This window comes from Podarcis pityusensis, assembly GCF_964106645.2.
Source record: "Podarcis pityusensis genome assembly, chromosome: 6".
In the NCBI taxonomy this organism is placed as follows: Eukaryota; Metazoa; Chordata; class Lepidosauria; order Squamata; family Lacertidae; genus Podarcis; species Podarcis pityusensis.
In genome coordinates this window covers 95,560,010-95,573,225 of record NC_138030.1, presented here as the reverse complement: position 1 = coordinate 95,573,225, position 13,216 = coordinate 95,560,010, and the positions used below count along the sequence as shown (strand labels likewise).

Sequence of the window (13,216 nt, the reverse complement as noted above, 5' to 3'; positions counted from 1 at the left end):
TAGGCCGCCATCTACCCCCCCCCCCTTTCAAGTATTGCTTTGGTGTCTTTGCTGCAGCAGACTAACATGCTTAGAACTTGAGTCATGTAAGGAATAATTATTCCAAAACTTCTGTTGTGATTCACTGTGAATGGGTGTGCAGGGGGGCAGCAAAGAGTAGCTCTCTAGACGTTTACTAATGTTGTGGCTTGTGCAAAAATTGACAACTGGCATGCAGAAATAATGGGGGTGGAGAAATGAAAAGCTCTTGGTGGCCAAAGTGTGTGTACACATCCACCAACATCCCTGCCGGTTGCCTGTTTTTACAGTGCTTGAATATCTCTCTTATGTGTCATGTGCTGCCTTAACAACCCTCCAACTTCTTACTTCTAATGCTCAGATCATTGATGTCACTGATGTGTTCAGGAACACAGAAGTTGGAGTTCTACAGAAATCTCTCAATGAGTCCCGGGGCACCGTCAGAGCTATTTGCATTCCACAGGGAGCGGTGAGTAGTTCTGCTCTCTTTTCCAAATGTTGTTTGTAATGTTGCTCTTTATATACCATCCATACAAAAGGGTTCTTGACTCTTCCCCTGCACAGATCAGTAACAGTAGAACCAACTATCTGACTAACCAACTAGCAACCCAGGTCATGTGGGCGGGGGGGGGGTTGCAGTGATTTTTAGGAAGTCATTAGTCTGCACCAGGCGTCCTATTGGGAAGACCCAGTTCTCTGAGTGCATGTTCTGGAAGTTGGGCAATAGGGGCAGTACAGGATTCCTATTGGTGTACCGACCTCCCCGCTGCACCAAGGATTCCCTGCCCGAGCTGCTTCAGGTCGTGGCGGATATGCTGCTGGAGACACCTAGCTTGGTTGTCCTGGGGGATTTTAACATCCATGCCGAAATGACCTTACAAGGGGCCGCTCGGGACTTCGTGGAAAGCATGGCCTCCATGGGGCTGTCCCTGAATAAGTTTGGCCCAACTCATAGCCGCGGACATGCCTTGGACCTGGTGTTTACCTCTATGGATGTTGGTGATCTGACATGAACTAAAAGCGAAACAAAAGAAGTGCCATGGTCAGATCACTTCCTGGTGCAACTGGACGTCTCCGCAACCCTTCCCCTCTGCAGGGAGGTGGGACCGATTCGGATGGTCCGCCCCCGCCACTTAATGGATCCAGTTGGCTTCCAGAGAGTGGTAGGGCATGTTTTATCCCAAGTTGATGGCCTTTCAGCTGATTCCCTGGTGGCCTGCTGGAATGCGGGGTTAACCAGGGCTATTGACTGTCTGGCTCCGAAGCGCCCTCTCCGATTGCATGGAGCCCGGACAGCCCCGTGGTTTTCCCCGGAGCTGAGGGTGATGAAACAATCGTTAAGACGGCTAGAGCGCCGGTGGCGGAAAACTCATTCTGAATCAGACTGGACACGGGCTAGAGCTCAACGTCGAGCCTACCAAGTGGCAATGGCGACGGCGAAGAGGGCCTTCTTCACCGCCTCCATTGCATCTGCAGAAAACAGCAGCAGGAGACTTTTTCAGGTGGTTCGCAATCTATCGGAACCACCTGCACCACCGGGGCCTGGTAGGGACCCCAAGATCTCCTGCAATACTTTTGCAAAGTTTTTTGCAGATAAAGTCGCTCAGATTCAGAAGGAGGTAGACTCCACCGTGGGAGCAGGGCCAGGGTGGGAGAGTGCTAGAGTTCTGTCTAGTCCTGTTACATGGGATCAATTCCAATCTGTTACCTCCGAGGATGTGGACAGGCTGCTTGGACAAATGAAACCGACCACCTGTCTCCTTGATCCTTGCCCATCCTGGCTGATAAAAGCGAGCTGGGAAGGGCTGGGTGATGGGCTCTGCGGGGTGGTGAATGCTTCCCTCTGTGAGGGAGCCTTCCCAGACCCGCTGAAAGAGGCGGTCATTAAAACGCTTCTTAAAAAAACATCTTTAGACCCAGCCAATTTGGCCAACTATCGCCCAGTCTCAAATTTACCATTCTTGGGCAAGGTGATTGAGCGGGTGGTTGCCAAACAACTCCAAGCGAGTATGGCGGGGTGCCCGTGACGGAGCCTCAAGAACATCTTATAGAGTTTTTATGAAAACCTATGAGATGGCAGTGAAGGCCGCTAAGAAGTCCTACTTCTCGGCCTCCATTGCATCCGCTAGCTCTCGCCCGGCACAATTATTTAGTGTAATTCGGTCTTTAACGTCCCTCGAAGGACAGCCAAATTTAAATAATAATTTGACACACAGCTGTGAGGCATTTGCGAGCTTTTTTGCGGAGAAGGTCCTGTCGCTCCGCCATGACCTCCCTGCCAATTTGGATACAATAAAGGAACTGGAGGCCCCTCGACTGTCCTCGGGTCCAGTATTGGACCACTTTGACCGGATATCCCCAGCCGATGTGGACAGACTCCTCCGAGCTGGAAAGCCCACCATCTGTCCTCTCGACCCGTGCCCGTCTTGGCTGATTAGAGCGTGTCCAGACGAGGTGCGGGCCCCCCTGGGGGATATCATCAATCTGTCCCTTGGCACCGGGACATTCCCAGGGGAACTGAAGGAGGCAGTGGTGCGTCCGCTCTTAAAGAAAACATCATTAGATCCCTTAGATCTATCCAATTACCGCCCAGTTTCGAATCTTCCATTCCTGGGTAAGGTGATTGAGAGAGCGGTTGCTGAACAGCTTGGTAGGTTTCTGGATGAAACATCGGCTCTGGATCCATTCCAGTCCGGCTTCCGCGCTGGTCATGGGACCGAGACGGCTCTGGTCGCCCTAACAGATGATCTCCGCAGGCAGCTGGATCGAGGCGGGTCGGGGCTGCTGATTCTTCTAGACCTGTCAGCAGCCTTCGACATGGTCGATCACGAACTCCTGGACCACCGCCTTGCCGACGTGGGGATCCAGGGCACAGTCCTTCAATGGCTGCGCTCGTTTCTCTCTGGTCGGGGACAGAGGGTGGCGCTTGGGGGGGAACTGTCATCCCGCCACTCCTTGGTGTGTGGAGTGCCCCAGGGTGCGATACTCTCCCCGATGCTTTTTAACATCTTTATGCGCCCCCTCGCCCAGCTTGTCCGGAGTTTTGGGCTGGGCTGCCATCAGTATGCTGATGACACCCAACTCTATCTGTTGATGGATGGCCATCCTGACTCGGCCCCAGACACACTGATCAGATGCTTGGAAGCTGTGGCTGGATGGTTACGTGGGAGCCGGTTGAAGTTAAATCCTTCGAAGACAGAGGTCCTCTGGCTGGGACGGGACGATATGGGATTGAGGGGGCAACTCCCATCTCTTGCGGGGGTGCAATTAGTGCCAGCACCGTCCGTTAAGAGTTTGGGTGTAATCTTCGATACCTCCCTCTCCATGGAGGCGCAGATTGCAGCTATAACAAAGGCGGCATTTTTTCATCTCCGCCAAGCTAAGCAGTTGGCTCCTTACCTCTCTCGCCCTGACCTAGCCACTGTGATCCACGCGACGGTCACCTCCAGACTGGATTATTGTAACTCGCTCTACGTGGGGCTGCCCCTGAGACTGACCCAGAAACTCCAGCGGGTGCAGAATGCCGCAGCGAGACTCCTTACGGGGTCTTCGCTGCGGGATCACATTCAACCGGTGCTATACCAGCTGCACTGGCTCCCGGTGGAGTACAGGATCAGGTTTAAGGTGCTGGTTTTAACCTTCAAAGCCCTATACGGCCTAGGACCCTCGTATCTACGGGACCGCCTCTCCTGGTATGCCCCACAGAGGAACTTACGGTCTTCAAATAAAAACATCTTGAAGGTCCCAGGCCTCAGAGAGGTTAGGCTGGCCTCAACTAGAGCCAGGGCTTTTTCGGCTGCGGCTCCATCCTGGTGGAACGCTCTGTCACAAGAGACAAGGGCCCTCCAGGACTTGACATCTTTCCGCAGGGCCTGCAAGACAGAGCTGTTCCACCAGGCCTTTGGTCAGGGCGCAGCCTGACTCCCTCCTTTGGCAATCTTTACAATACTTTAGTTTATGGTTGCCATCAATTTTGATTTTAATTAATTCTTTGATGTTTTTATAATGTTGCACTATTTTAGTGTTGTTAGCCGCCCTGAGCCCGGCTTCGGCTGGGGAGGGCGGGATATAAATAAAATTTATTATTATTATTATTATTATTATCCAAGCACGCCTGAAGGATGCGGACCATTTGGATCCCTTCCAATCGGGATTCAGGCCTCACCATGGGACTGAAACTGCCTTGGTTGCGCTGGTTGATGATCTCCGGCGGGCTAGGGACAAAGGTGAGAGCTGTTTCCTAGTTTTGCTGGATCTCTCAGCGGCCTTTGACACCATCGACCATAACATCCTTCTGGACCGTCTAGAGGGGCTGGGAGCTGGGGGCACCGTCATACAGTGGTTCCGCTCCTTCCTCCTGGGCCGTGTTCATAAAGTGGTGGTGGGGGATGAGTGTTCAGACCCCTGGGCTCTCACTTGTGGGGTGCCTCAGGGTTCCGTCCTCTCCCCCATGCTTTTTAATATCTATATGAAGCCGCTGGGAGAGATCATCAGGGGGTTTGGACTGGGTGTTCATCAGTATGCAGATGACACCCAGCTCTACCTCTCCTTTAAATCAGAACCAGTGAAGGCGGTGAAGGTCCTGTGTGAGTGCCTGGAGGCTGTTGGAGGATGGATGGCGGCTAACAGATTGAGGCTGAATCCTGACAAGACAGAAGTACTGATTTTGGGGGACAGGGGGCGGGCGGGTGTGGGGGATTCCCTGGTCCTGAATGGGGTAACTGTGCCCCTGAAGGACCAGGTGTGCAGCCTGGGAGTCATTTTGGACTCACAGCTGTCCATGGAGGCACAGGTTAATTCTGTGTCCAGGGCAACTGTCTACCAGCTCTACCTGGTACGCAGGCTAAGACCCTACCTGCCCGCGGACTGTCTTGCCAGAGTGGTGCATGCTCTAGTTATCTCCCGCTTGGACTACTGCAATGCGCTCTACGTGGGGCTACCTTTGAAGGTGACCCGGAAACTACAACTAATCCAGAACGCAGCAGCTAGACTGGTGACTGGGAGCGGCCTCCGAGACCATATAACACCGGTCTTGAAAGACCTACATTGGCTCCCAGTACGTTTCCGAGCACAATTCAAAGAGTTGGTGCTGACCTTTAAAGCCCTAAATGGCCTTGGTCCTGTATACCTGAAGGAGCGTCTCCACCCCCATCGTTCAGCCCGGACACTGAGATCCAGCGCCGAGGGCCTTCTGGCGGTTCCCTCATTGCGAGAAGTAAGGTTACAGGGAACCAGGCAGAGGGCCTTCTCGGTAGTGGCGCCTGCCCTGTTGAACGCCCTCCCAGCAGATGTCAAAGCAATAAACAACTATTTTACTTTTAAAAGACAACTGAAGGCAGCCCTCTTTAGGGAAGTTTTTAATGTTTGATGCTGTACTGTTTTTAATATTCAGTTGGAAGCCACTCAGAGTGGCTGGGGAAACCCAGCCAGATGGGCAGGGTATAAATAATAAATTATTATTATTATTATTATTATTATTATTATTACTTTTAGAAGACATCTGAAGGCAGCCCTGTTTAGGGAAGTTCTTAAGGATTGATGTTTTTATTATGTTTTTAGATATGTTATAAGCAACCCAGTGTGGCTGGGGAAACCCAGCTGGATGGGCGGGATAGAAATAAAATTATTATTATTATTATTATTACCAAAGACTGAATGAAAAGTGAACAGGACTCAAAACACTATTAAATATATATCATGGGAGATATATTGGATTTAATATCCCGCTTTATCACTACCCGAAGGAGTCTCAAAGCAGCTGACATTCTCCTTTCCCTTCCTCCCCCACAACAAACACTCTGTGAGGTGAGTGGGGCTGAGAGACTTCAGAGAAGTGTGACTAGCCCAAGGTCACCCAGCAGCTGCATGTGGAGGAGCGGAGACGCGAACCCGGTTCACCAGATTACGAGACTACTGCTCTTAACCACTACACCACACTGGCTCTATCGTTCTTAAACATTTTTATAGACATAAACATTTTTATAGACATAAAAATAAAATAGACAGGTCGATCCCCGGTTGATTGCTGGCTCGTTTTCCTCCGCAGGGAGAAAGGAGCACCTGGCCCCGCCCCCTTGCTCTGTCCTTTATTCGCACACGATTTCAAGAAGGAAAGACAGAGTTAACGCTCGCGGGTTTACTACTTGTTCAGCGATTTATGGCACGTGCCCCCCCTATGGTCATATCAATCACAAGTCTTTACTTATAGAAAAAGGGGGTGTGGAATGATCCTGTCTTCATCCAAACCTTCCTCCAAGGCACTCAGGATAGTGCATATATGTTGTTGTTCGTTGAGCCTATTTATACCCCACATTCTAATGGGAGTGCTCAAGGTTGCTTACAATGTAGTTGGGTTTTTTTAAAGTATATCTACAGTAATGATTTACATGGTCTATATGATGTTATACTCATAGCAAACCAAAGACGTAGACTATGCTGCCCAGTAGACTAATGGTAATTAACCCAGAGCCACCTGATGGCTGAACTGAGGTCTCAGTAGTTCAAGTCCTACACCAGGGGAGAACCTGTGGCCCTATGTTATGTCAGGGCAAGGTAGGCATCTAGTGGTCTACTTTGGGAGCCCTTGGAATTTGGTGTTTGGTGTGTGTGTCACTTGGCTGTGCCACTGTTTTTACACTTTCATATACACTGCCACTGTTTTTACACTTTCACACAGCGCAGTTCTTCCAATAATGGAGAAACTTTCTTAACAGTTTAAATTTGCAGGAACTCAGGGCAAATAGAGGACTTTCAAATACTTGCCTTGTTTCTCTCACGTTGATGGTACCTGAGAGAGGTTATTCATTAAACCTGGGCACATTAAATATAATTTTTGCAGTCATGGCTGTGCTTTTATTGTACCTAAGAATTGCCAAAGTTTTCTTTGCCAGGAATTACTATACTGTATTCATTACAAGTTTACTTTCCTTGTATTTTGTTGCTGTTCTCTTTTAGTTTTCGTTCAGCTATCTTGCTTTGTATTCTGCATATTGCTTTTATAAGGTAATTGATTCCTTGTAAAAGTGTAACATGGGGAGTTTTAAAATACAATGTGAAAAAGTTTAATAAAATAGGGAGCATTAACCACCACCACTCAGCATAATTTTAGGAACAAACAGATGAAGGTAATAATAATGCCCTTCAGAGTATATAGGCTTAATTGAATGATCTGTTCTTCTCTGTTGTTATCTTTTATTTAGAAACATCTTCGGAATAAAGATTTGGAGTCATTAAATGAATTGGCAAAATCCCAGTTTAACCAGGTAAGGCACAGAAACTTCCACTTCCATCAGTACAGTGGTACCTCTTGTTACGAACGGGATCCGTTCCGGATCCCCATTCGCATCCTGAAGCGAACGTAACCCGCGCATGCATGGGGCACGATTCGTCACTTCTGCACATGTGCGTGACGTCATTTTGACAGTATGCACATGCGCAAGCAGCAAAACCTGGAAGTAACACATTCCGTTATTTCCGGGTCACCGCGGAGCGCAACCCGAAAGTGCTCAACCTGAAGCATAGTTAACCCGAGGTATGACACTAATTTCTTCTAAACTGCATGAGATGTGATGTTGCTCAGCTCTCATTCCTTTCAGTGAGGCTGGGGCAGGAGGAATTTCCCATGAATTGATTGTTCATCCGCTGGTGTTAATTTGAAAAGAGAAGATAAGAGAGTTGAATGCAAACAATACATGAGAACAAGCTCAAAATTAAGTGAGAAGAAGATCAAAATTAGCTCTGAGGACAGGTCTGTCCAGGACTACTAGCCATACGTGATCATATTTGATGGTTTTGATCCCTGGATGCTGGGGATGAGGAACGTGGAATGAGTATCGCCATCATGCTCTGCTCTGCAAGAAGTAGCTGGTTGGAGATAAAATGCTGCACCCAAATCTGATCCAGAAAGGCATTTGCTAGTGTTTGCAGTCTTTGCATTAAATAAAAATATTCAAACATTATTAGACCATGCATCTTGGCCACCAACCACAGAACAAGAACGAGCACCTGAGGTGCATAAGGAGCTGCGTAGCTGAGTGTGGAGTTGTGTAGCAGGATTTCAGAGCTATTTTCCTGTGTCTTTGCTCATGGGAAATAGAGTATCTGAAATTTATCAGGTAACACTTGGGGTTTGAAGTATTCTGGGGAGTTGGATTGAGCTGTGCCAGGCCTTTCCACACCACAATGGTAACTGCTTTAGAATTATGATTACCATTTGTGTCTCCTCTTCTTCAGTTTGCTCCCTACCTTGTCTCCTTTCCATGCTTTCAGGAATATGGTCATTCTTTTGCAGAAAGCCCGCAAGCAAATGATGGCTATATAAAATTGGGTTTGTCAGTTGTGTTCATTGCTGACATGGATTTGGCCTACTTGTATCTACTTGCTTTTTCAGGAACTGCCTAAGTTTCCCTTCTGCCCTTCTCTCCTGAACAGGGAATATTGCACTTCATTTTGAGGTCTGATGGCAGCATGAAGTCCGCACTTGGTAAGTTCCTGAATGAAGAACAAAAACTGGAGCTTGTCAGAGCACTTCAGGCCAATGTGGATGACGTCGTGTTGCTGGCAGCTGGAGAGCATGAGAAAGTGGTAAACAGAATATTTGACCTTGTAACTTATAAAGTAGCACTATATGCCTTGGCAGCTAAGAAGATCAGGAGAAAAGAACTAGATAAAATAGCAGTCAGTTGCAAAGGTGATTCGGACATTTAAGCTGGCACATTCTACATGAGAACCCCCTGCTATTCTGAGAAGTGATCGTGGTATATTGTATCTGCAGTGTCTGATGTTTTTATGGTTTTTATGCTTATTGTTGCTTTTCTTTTTGTTCCCATTGTGAATGATGCCATGGCCTTTGGCTAGTGCAATAAAGTTTATTATGATGGTGGTAAGGAGAATATTGGGTCCCCAAGTCTTTTATTGTTCTCATCAGCATAATTACTGTCAAGTTTTCTGCTTGATCAGCTGTTTCAGATCAGCAGAAGATTTGGCAGGCCCACCTCCTTGGTGGTGTTTAGACAGCAACCGAAGGCTGTTCAGTTCTGATGTACCTATCGCATAACCAGTTTCAGGTTTTCCCACTCTCCTTTTGTAAATCTGTTTTATGTGCAGTTTTCCATTAGTATGTTAAAACACATTATTGTTTAAGAAGTGTGTTAGACACCTTGGAATGGAAAGGCAGGATATAAAATATTTTAATTCCTCAAAGCTGAACATAGCCTAAGTACCATATATGACGACTTCCACAACCTTAACAGCTCTCCAGCTGTGTTTAGGCTGATGAGTGGAAAGTTGCTTATTCCTACTCTGTTGTAAGACTTTTAAAACCTTGACTAATTCCGCCAGATCATCTGCAAGGTCAGAATGTTTCCCATATCTCTCATAGAGCCAAAGGATGGCTTTATAGCTGAGGCACTCCTTATAAAACAGAGACCCAATGTAATGTAGTTTTGAGAATTTTTAAAGTACAAACTGAATGTCAGATAACTTGGATGCAAGATGGCTAAATAGCAGCTGTTTTATATTAGAAAGTGTTTTCTACCTTTTTTGATGTTTGAAGAAATGTAAGTTTAATCCAAGAAATCTTAAGTGAAGCATCCACTAAATTATCTGCCTCTGTTATTCACTCAATAAAATAAAGTGTAGAATATGATTGTTGTTGCCTTAAGCTACAGTCTTTATCTCCCCCCCCCCCATTCTTTTTAGTGTTCTACATTGGGAAAGTTGCGCTTGGAGGCTGCTGATCTTTTGGAAGCAAGAGGCCTGTCCCTTCGCAACCCCTCTGCCTTTCATTTCCTATGGGTGGTGGATTTCCCCCTTTTCCTCCGGAAAGAAGAAAACCCCAGGCAGTTGGAGTCAGCTCACCATCCCTTCACTGCCCCCCACCCCTCTGATGAGCACCTCCTCTATACAGATCCTGCCAAGGTGACTTGGTGCCTTTTTTGTTTTTTGTTTAGTGTATTCAAAGAAGCCATGCAGGGTTAGAAAAGGAAAGGCAAAACAGCCTTGGAGGATTGTTCCACTCCCTTGAGCAGATTTCTGTCTCTGATGGAGCTAGTATTCACCGTAGTTCAAAGCATTTTTATTGTAGCTAGTTTTCAATAGCTAACATTAAGTTGGTTTTACTTTTGCTGTTGGTACAATCCAGCCCATTTTTCTTTCAATGAGATACGTCACCAACCAGGACAGCTGGATCCATAACTTCCTGAATCCCTAAATAACTCTGCCTCACCTGGATTTATTGATTCCATCCAGGCACTCAGGAACTTCATTGCATAGTGGTGAGCTTTCACCCCAAAATCTCCAGAAGATCTTACCAAGCAGTTTCCTGTATTGGTTATATAGTGTGCAGCATAGGAATTTGTAAGCCTAACACCCAAAGCCAAATAGTAATCCTTGCCAGCACCACCTTTTGGAATCTACCAATCTCCCTACAAGATAGGAGCAAGAACGCTACTGTTGAGAGGTGTGTAAATGGAAAACTCAGGTTCTTCCTGAAAAGCATGGAGAGATAGAAGGAAACCAAAGATGTGTCAGCCTTACAGTTGAAGGAAAATAGAGGTGGCATCATGCACTGATGATTTATAGGATTTATTTTAATGACCTGTGCTTTCAACCCATTAATTGCAGTGGCCCGTTGCAATTCACTGGATTTTAACTTTTGCTAGATAATGCTTTACAATTTAAAAATTGGTTTTTAATAGATGTTTGTTTTCACAAGCCTTGTGTTTTGAGCAGTAGAAGTCTAGAAATGTAGCAGCAGTGGTAGAACTGGGGAAATGTGGAAGTGTGTGATACTGTGGAATTACCAGTTACTTGGGTCTTTGGACCCCCAATTTCTGTCTACCCTGTCTCTAAGCAAATTTCCACCTAGTTCAATAGCACTCTCAGGAGAGATTGTATTTCACACAGATGCAAAGGGTACAAAGAGAAGTATATAGTCAAATTCTCTTCCTGTTCTTTCCAGGTCCGCGGTCAGCACTATGATCTGGTGCTTAACGGTAATGAGATTGGAGGTGGCTCCATTCGAATACACAACGCAAAGCTGCAGCGTTTCATTCTTGAGACAGTGCTGAAGGTAGTAGCAAAAGTGATTCTGCATATTATTATTTAAAACATTCAATCATACACTGCTCCTCATCCTATTGGATTTCACAGTGAGCTTCAATCAATATATGATGGTATCAACCAGCTAGTCTGCATGCTTAGTTTTTGCACAATTGTTCTTGTTCGGCAGCAGCCTACTTCATCAGAAGAGGGAGGGAGAAGAGGACTATGTAGATTGCAGCTCACAAGTGAATTCCCTGTGTTTCACACTTACACTGAGAAAATCTGAGCTGAGCCACACATGCTCACAGAAGGGGGAGGGGAGCAGGGATTAGAAAGCAGGTTTACCAAGCAGTCTGGCCCTTTAAGTCATGCTGGTTATTAATACTTGCTTTTTTCTAGGAGGACACAGAGCTGCTTTCTCACCTGCTTGAAGCACTGGACAGTGGGGGCACCTCCGCATGGAGGAATAGCATTAGGTCAGTATCTGCTTTTACTTGAATCACAATGAACACTGACCATCAACACTAATATTACTTTTCATTGATACATTACACATACCCTGATGCTGGAGTGATTAAACTAACAGTTCCTGAATTAATCTAGCCTTCCACCATGCCCCAGTTGTAGTCCCTAAGAAAAACACGTTTGGATGAGCAGCATTTGTGGCAATCTGATTTCGCTGTGGGCTATTTTATTACCTGGGCACGTGTGTGTGTGTGCGCACGGACTAACCTCACCCTTGTCAAAGTCAGTTCAGAAAAGCATGTGGTTTTAACGCAAAAAAATGTATTAGACATACAAGGTACTCTTTTAAAAAGTCTGATTGCAGATTCTACACCTTGGGAAAATTTGCACATACTCCAAGTGCTCTAGATCACCACATTGCTGCAAAAGCCCTCAGTCATTTAATCTGCGCCTCAAATATGTTTGCTAGTTAGACTCCCCAGTGCAAGCAAAACCACTTTCTGAATCTCCTGATTAGAACTTTAGCCAACAGCCATCCTGGATGGGAAAGCCCTCACACCAAGAACAATGAACACAAGATCTACATATGTTCATGCACATTTCCAGTCTGTTTTGTTGCTAGAAGCAGAGCTTGAAACAAACAGTTCCAAATGTGCTGCTTGTCAGAGGCCACACATCTGGTGACAAAATCAAACATTATTATACTCGAGTCATTTTATTTAGCATTATTGTTTGCCTGCACAATATATATTGGTCATGGAAAGGTTTTGGTGCTATGGAAGAATGACCTCACAGCCAGACTAATATTCCGAATGCCCATTGAAATTTGATGCTGCCACTAATATTCAATGTCTGTCTTTTAGGACTTGACAGGCTGATTTGCCTTCTAGTAGGAGCTGCAAGTATCCGAGATGTCATTGCCTTCCCCAAATCATTCAAGGGAAGAGACCTGATGTGCAATTCTCCAGATTACATTGCCCCAGAAGAGCTTGAACCATACCATGTCAAGATTGCAGAGCCCATGCCAGAAGTGAAAGTGAAAAGTAACTGACTAGTGTACATGACAGAAATGAAGAGTAAAACATCCAGTAGTGAACCCATTGGATTTTTGGAACTGTTAAGATGGTCTCCTGTACTTGCTTTTGATGGGAAAATGGAGCGCTTCACACTACAGCAGGTCCCTTTGAGCATGTCTGCTGGAGAAATCAGGCACTAGTGACTAGATGGGTGCATGAGAAAGGGCATCAGGATGAGATGTTGTCCTGTCTGTCCCACTCACAAGGGTTTTAAAAAATCAGTGACTTGAGCCAAGTGAAGAATTGTTTGTAAGCACAGGCTATAAATCATTTTTTATTGCAAGTTTTTGTACTATTTTGTAAAACGCAGTAACAACTAGTTGTATGATTCAGATTTTGGAGCTCTCACAAGTTTTTAGGAAGCTATTTTTCTAATTAACTTTAGATCCCACCTCAAGGTGCCATACATGAGTACTCTCATTTTATCCTCAAAATACTGTGAGGCAGGCTCAGCTGCTTCAGTAGCATGACAATTGGGGGGGGGGGGTAAGTAGGGCATCAGAACATAATAAACCATAATAAACTGCTAGCTCTTGCCCAGCGCAACTTTTTAGAATAATTAGGTCTTTACAACTCTAGAGGAACAGCCAAATTTAAATAAGAATTTGACCCAC

The 13,216-nt window shown here is 46.0% G+C and overlaps 1 protein-coding gene across 1 annotated transcript in view; it reads left to right on the top strand.

Annotated features, from left to right (window-relative positions):
- The window catches only part of DARS2 (aspartyl-tRNA synthetase 2, mitochondrial), a 29,653-nt gene extending 16,719 nt beyond the window's left edge, over positions 1–12,934 (top strand). The window contains 8 exon segments of the mRNA XM_081012177.1: positions 380–487; positions 7,218–7,280; positions 8,449–8,601; positions 9,718–9,936; positions 10,979–11,089; positions 11,461–11,502; positions 11,504–11,537; positions 12,390–12,934. Of these exon segments, the coding sequence (XP_080868303.1) occupies positions 380–487; positions 7,218–7,280; positions 8,449–8,601; positions 9,718–9,936; positions 10,979–11,089; positions 11,461–11,502; positions 11,504–11,537; positions 12,390–12,577 (918 nt within the window). The 3' untranslated portion in view covers positions 12,578–12,934.
- The last annotated feature ends 282 nt before the right edge of the window (positions 12,935–13,216 follow it).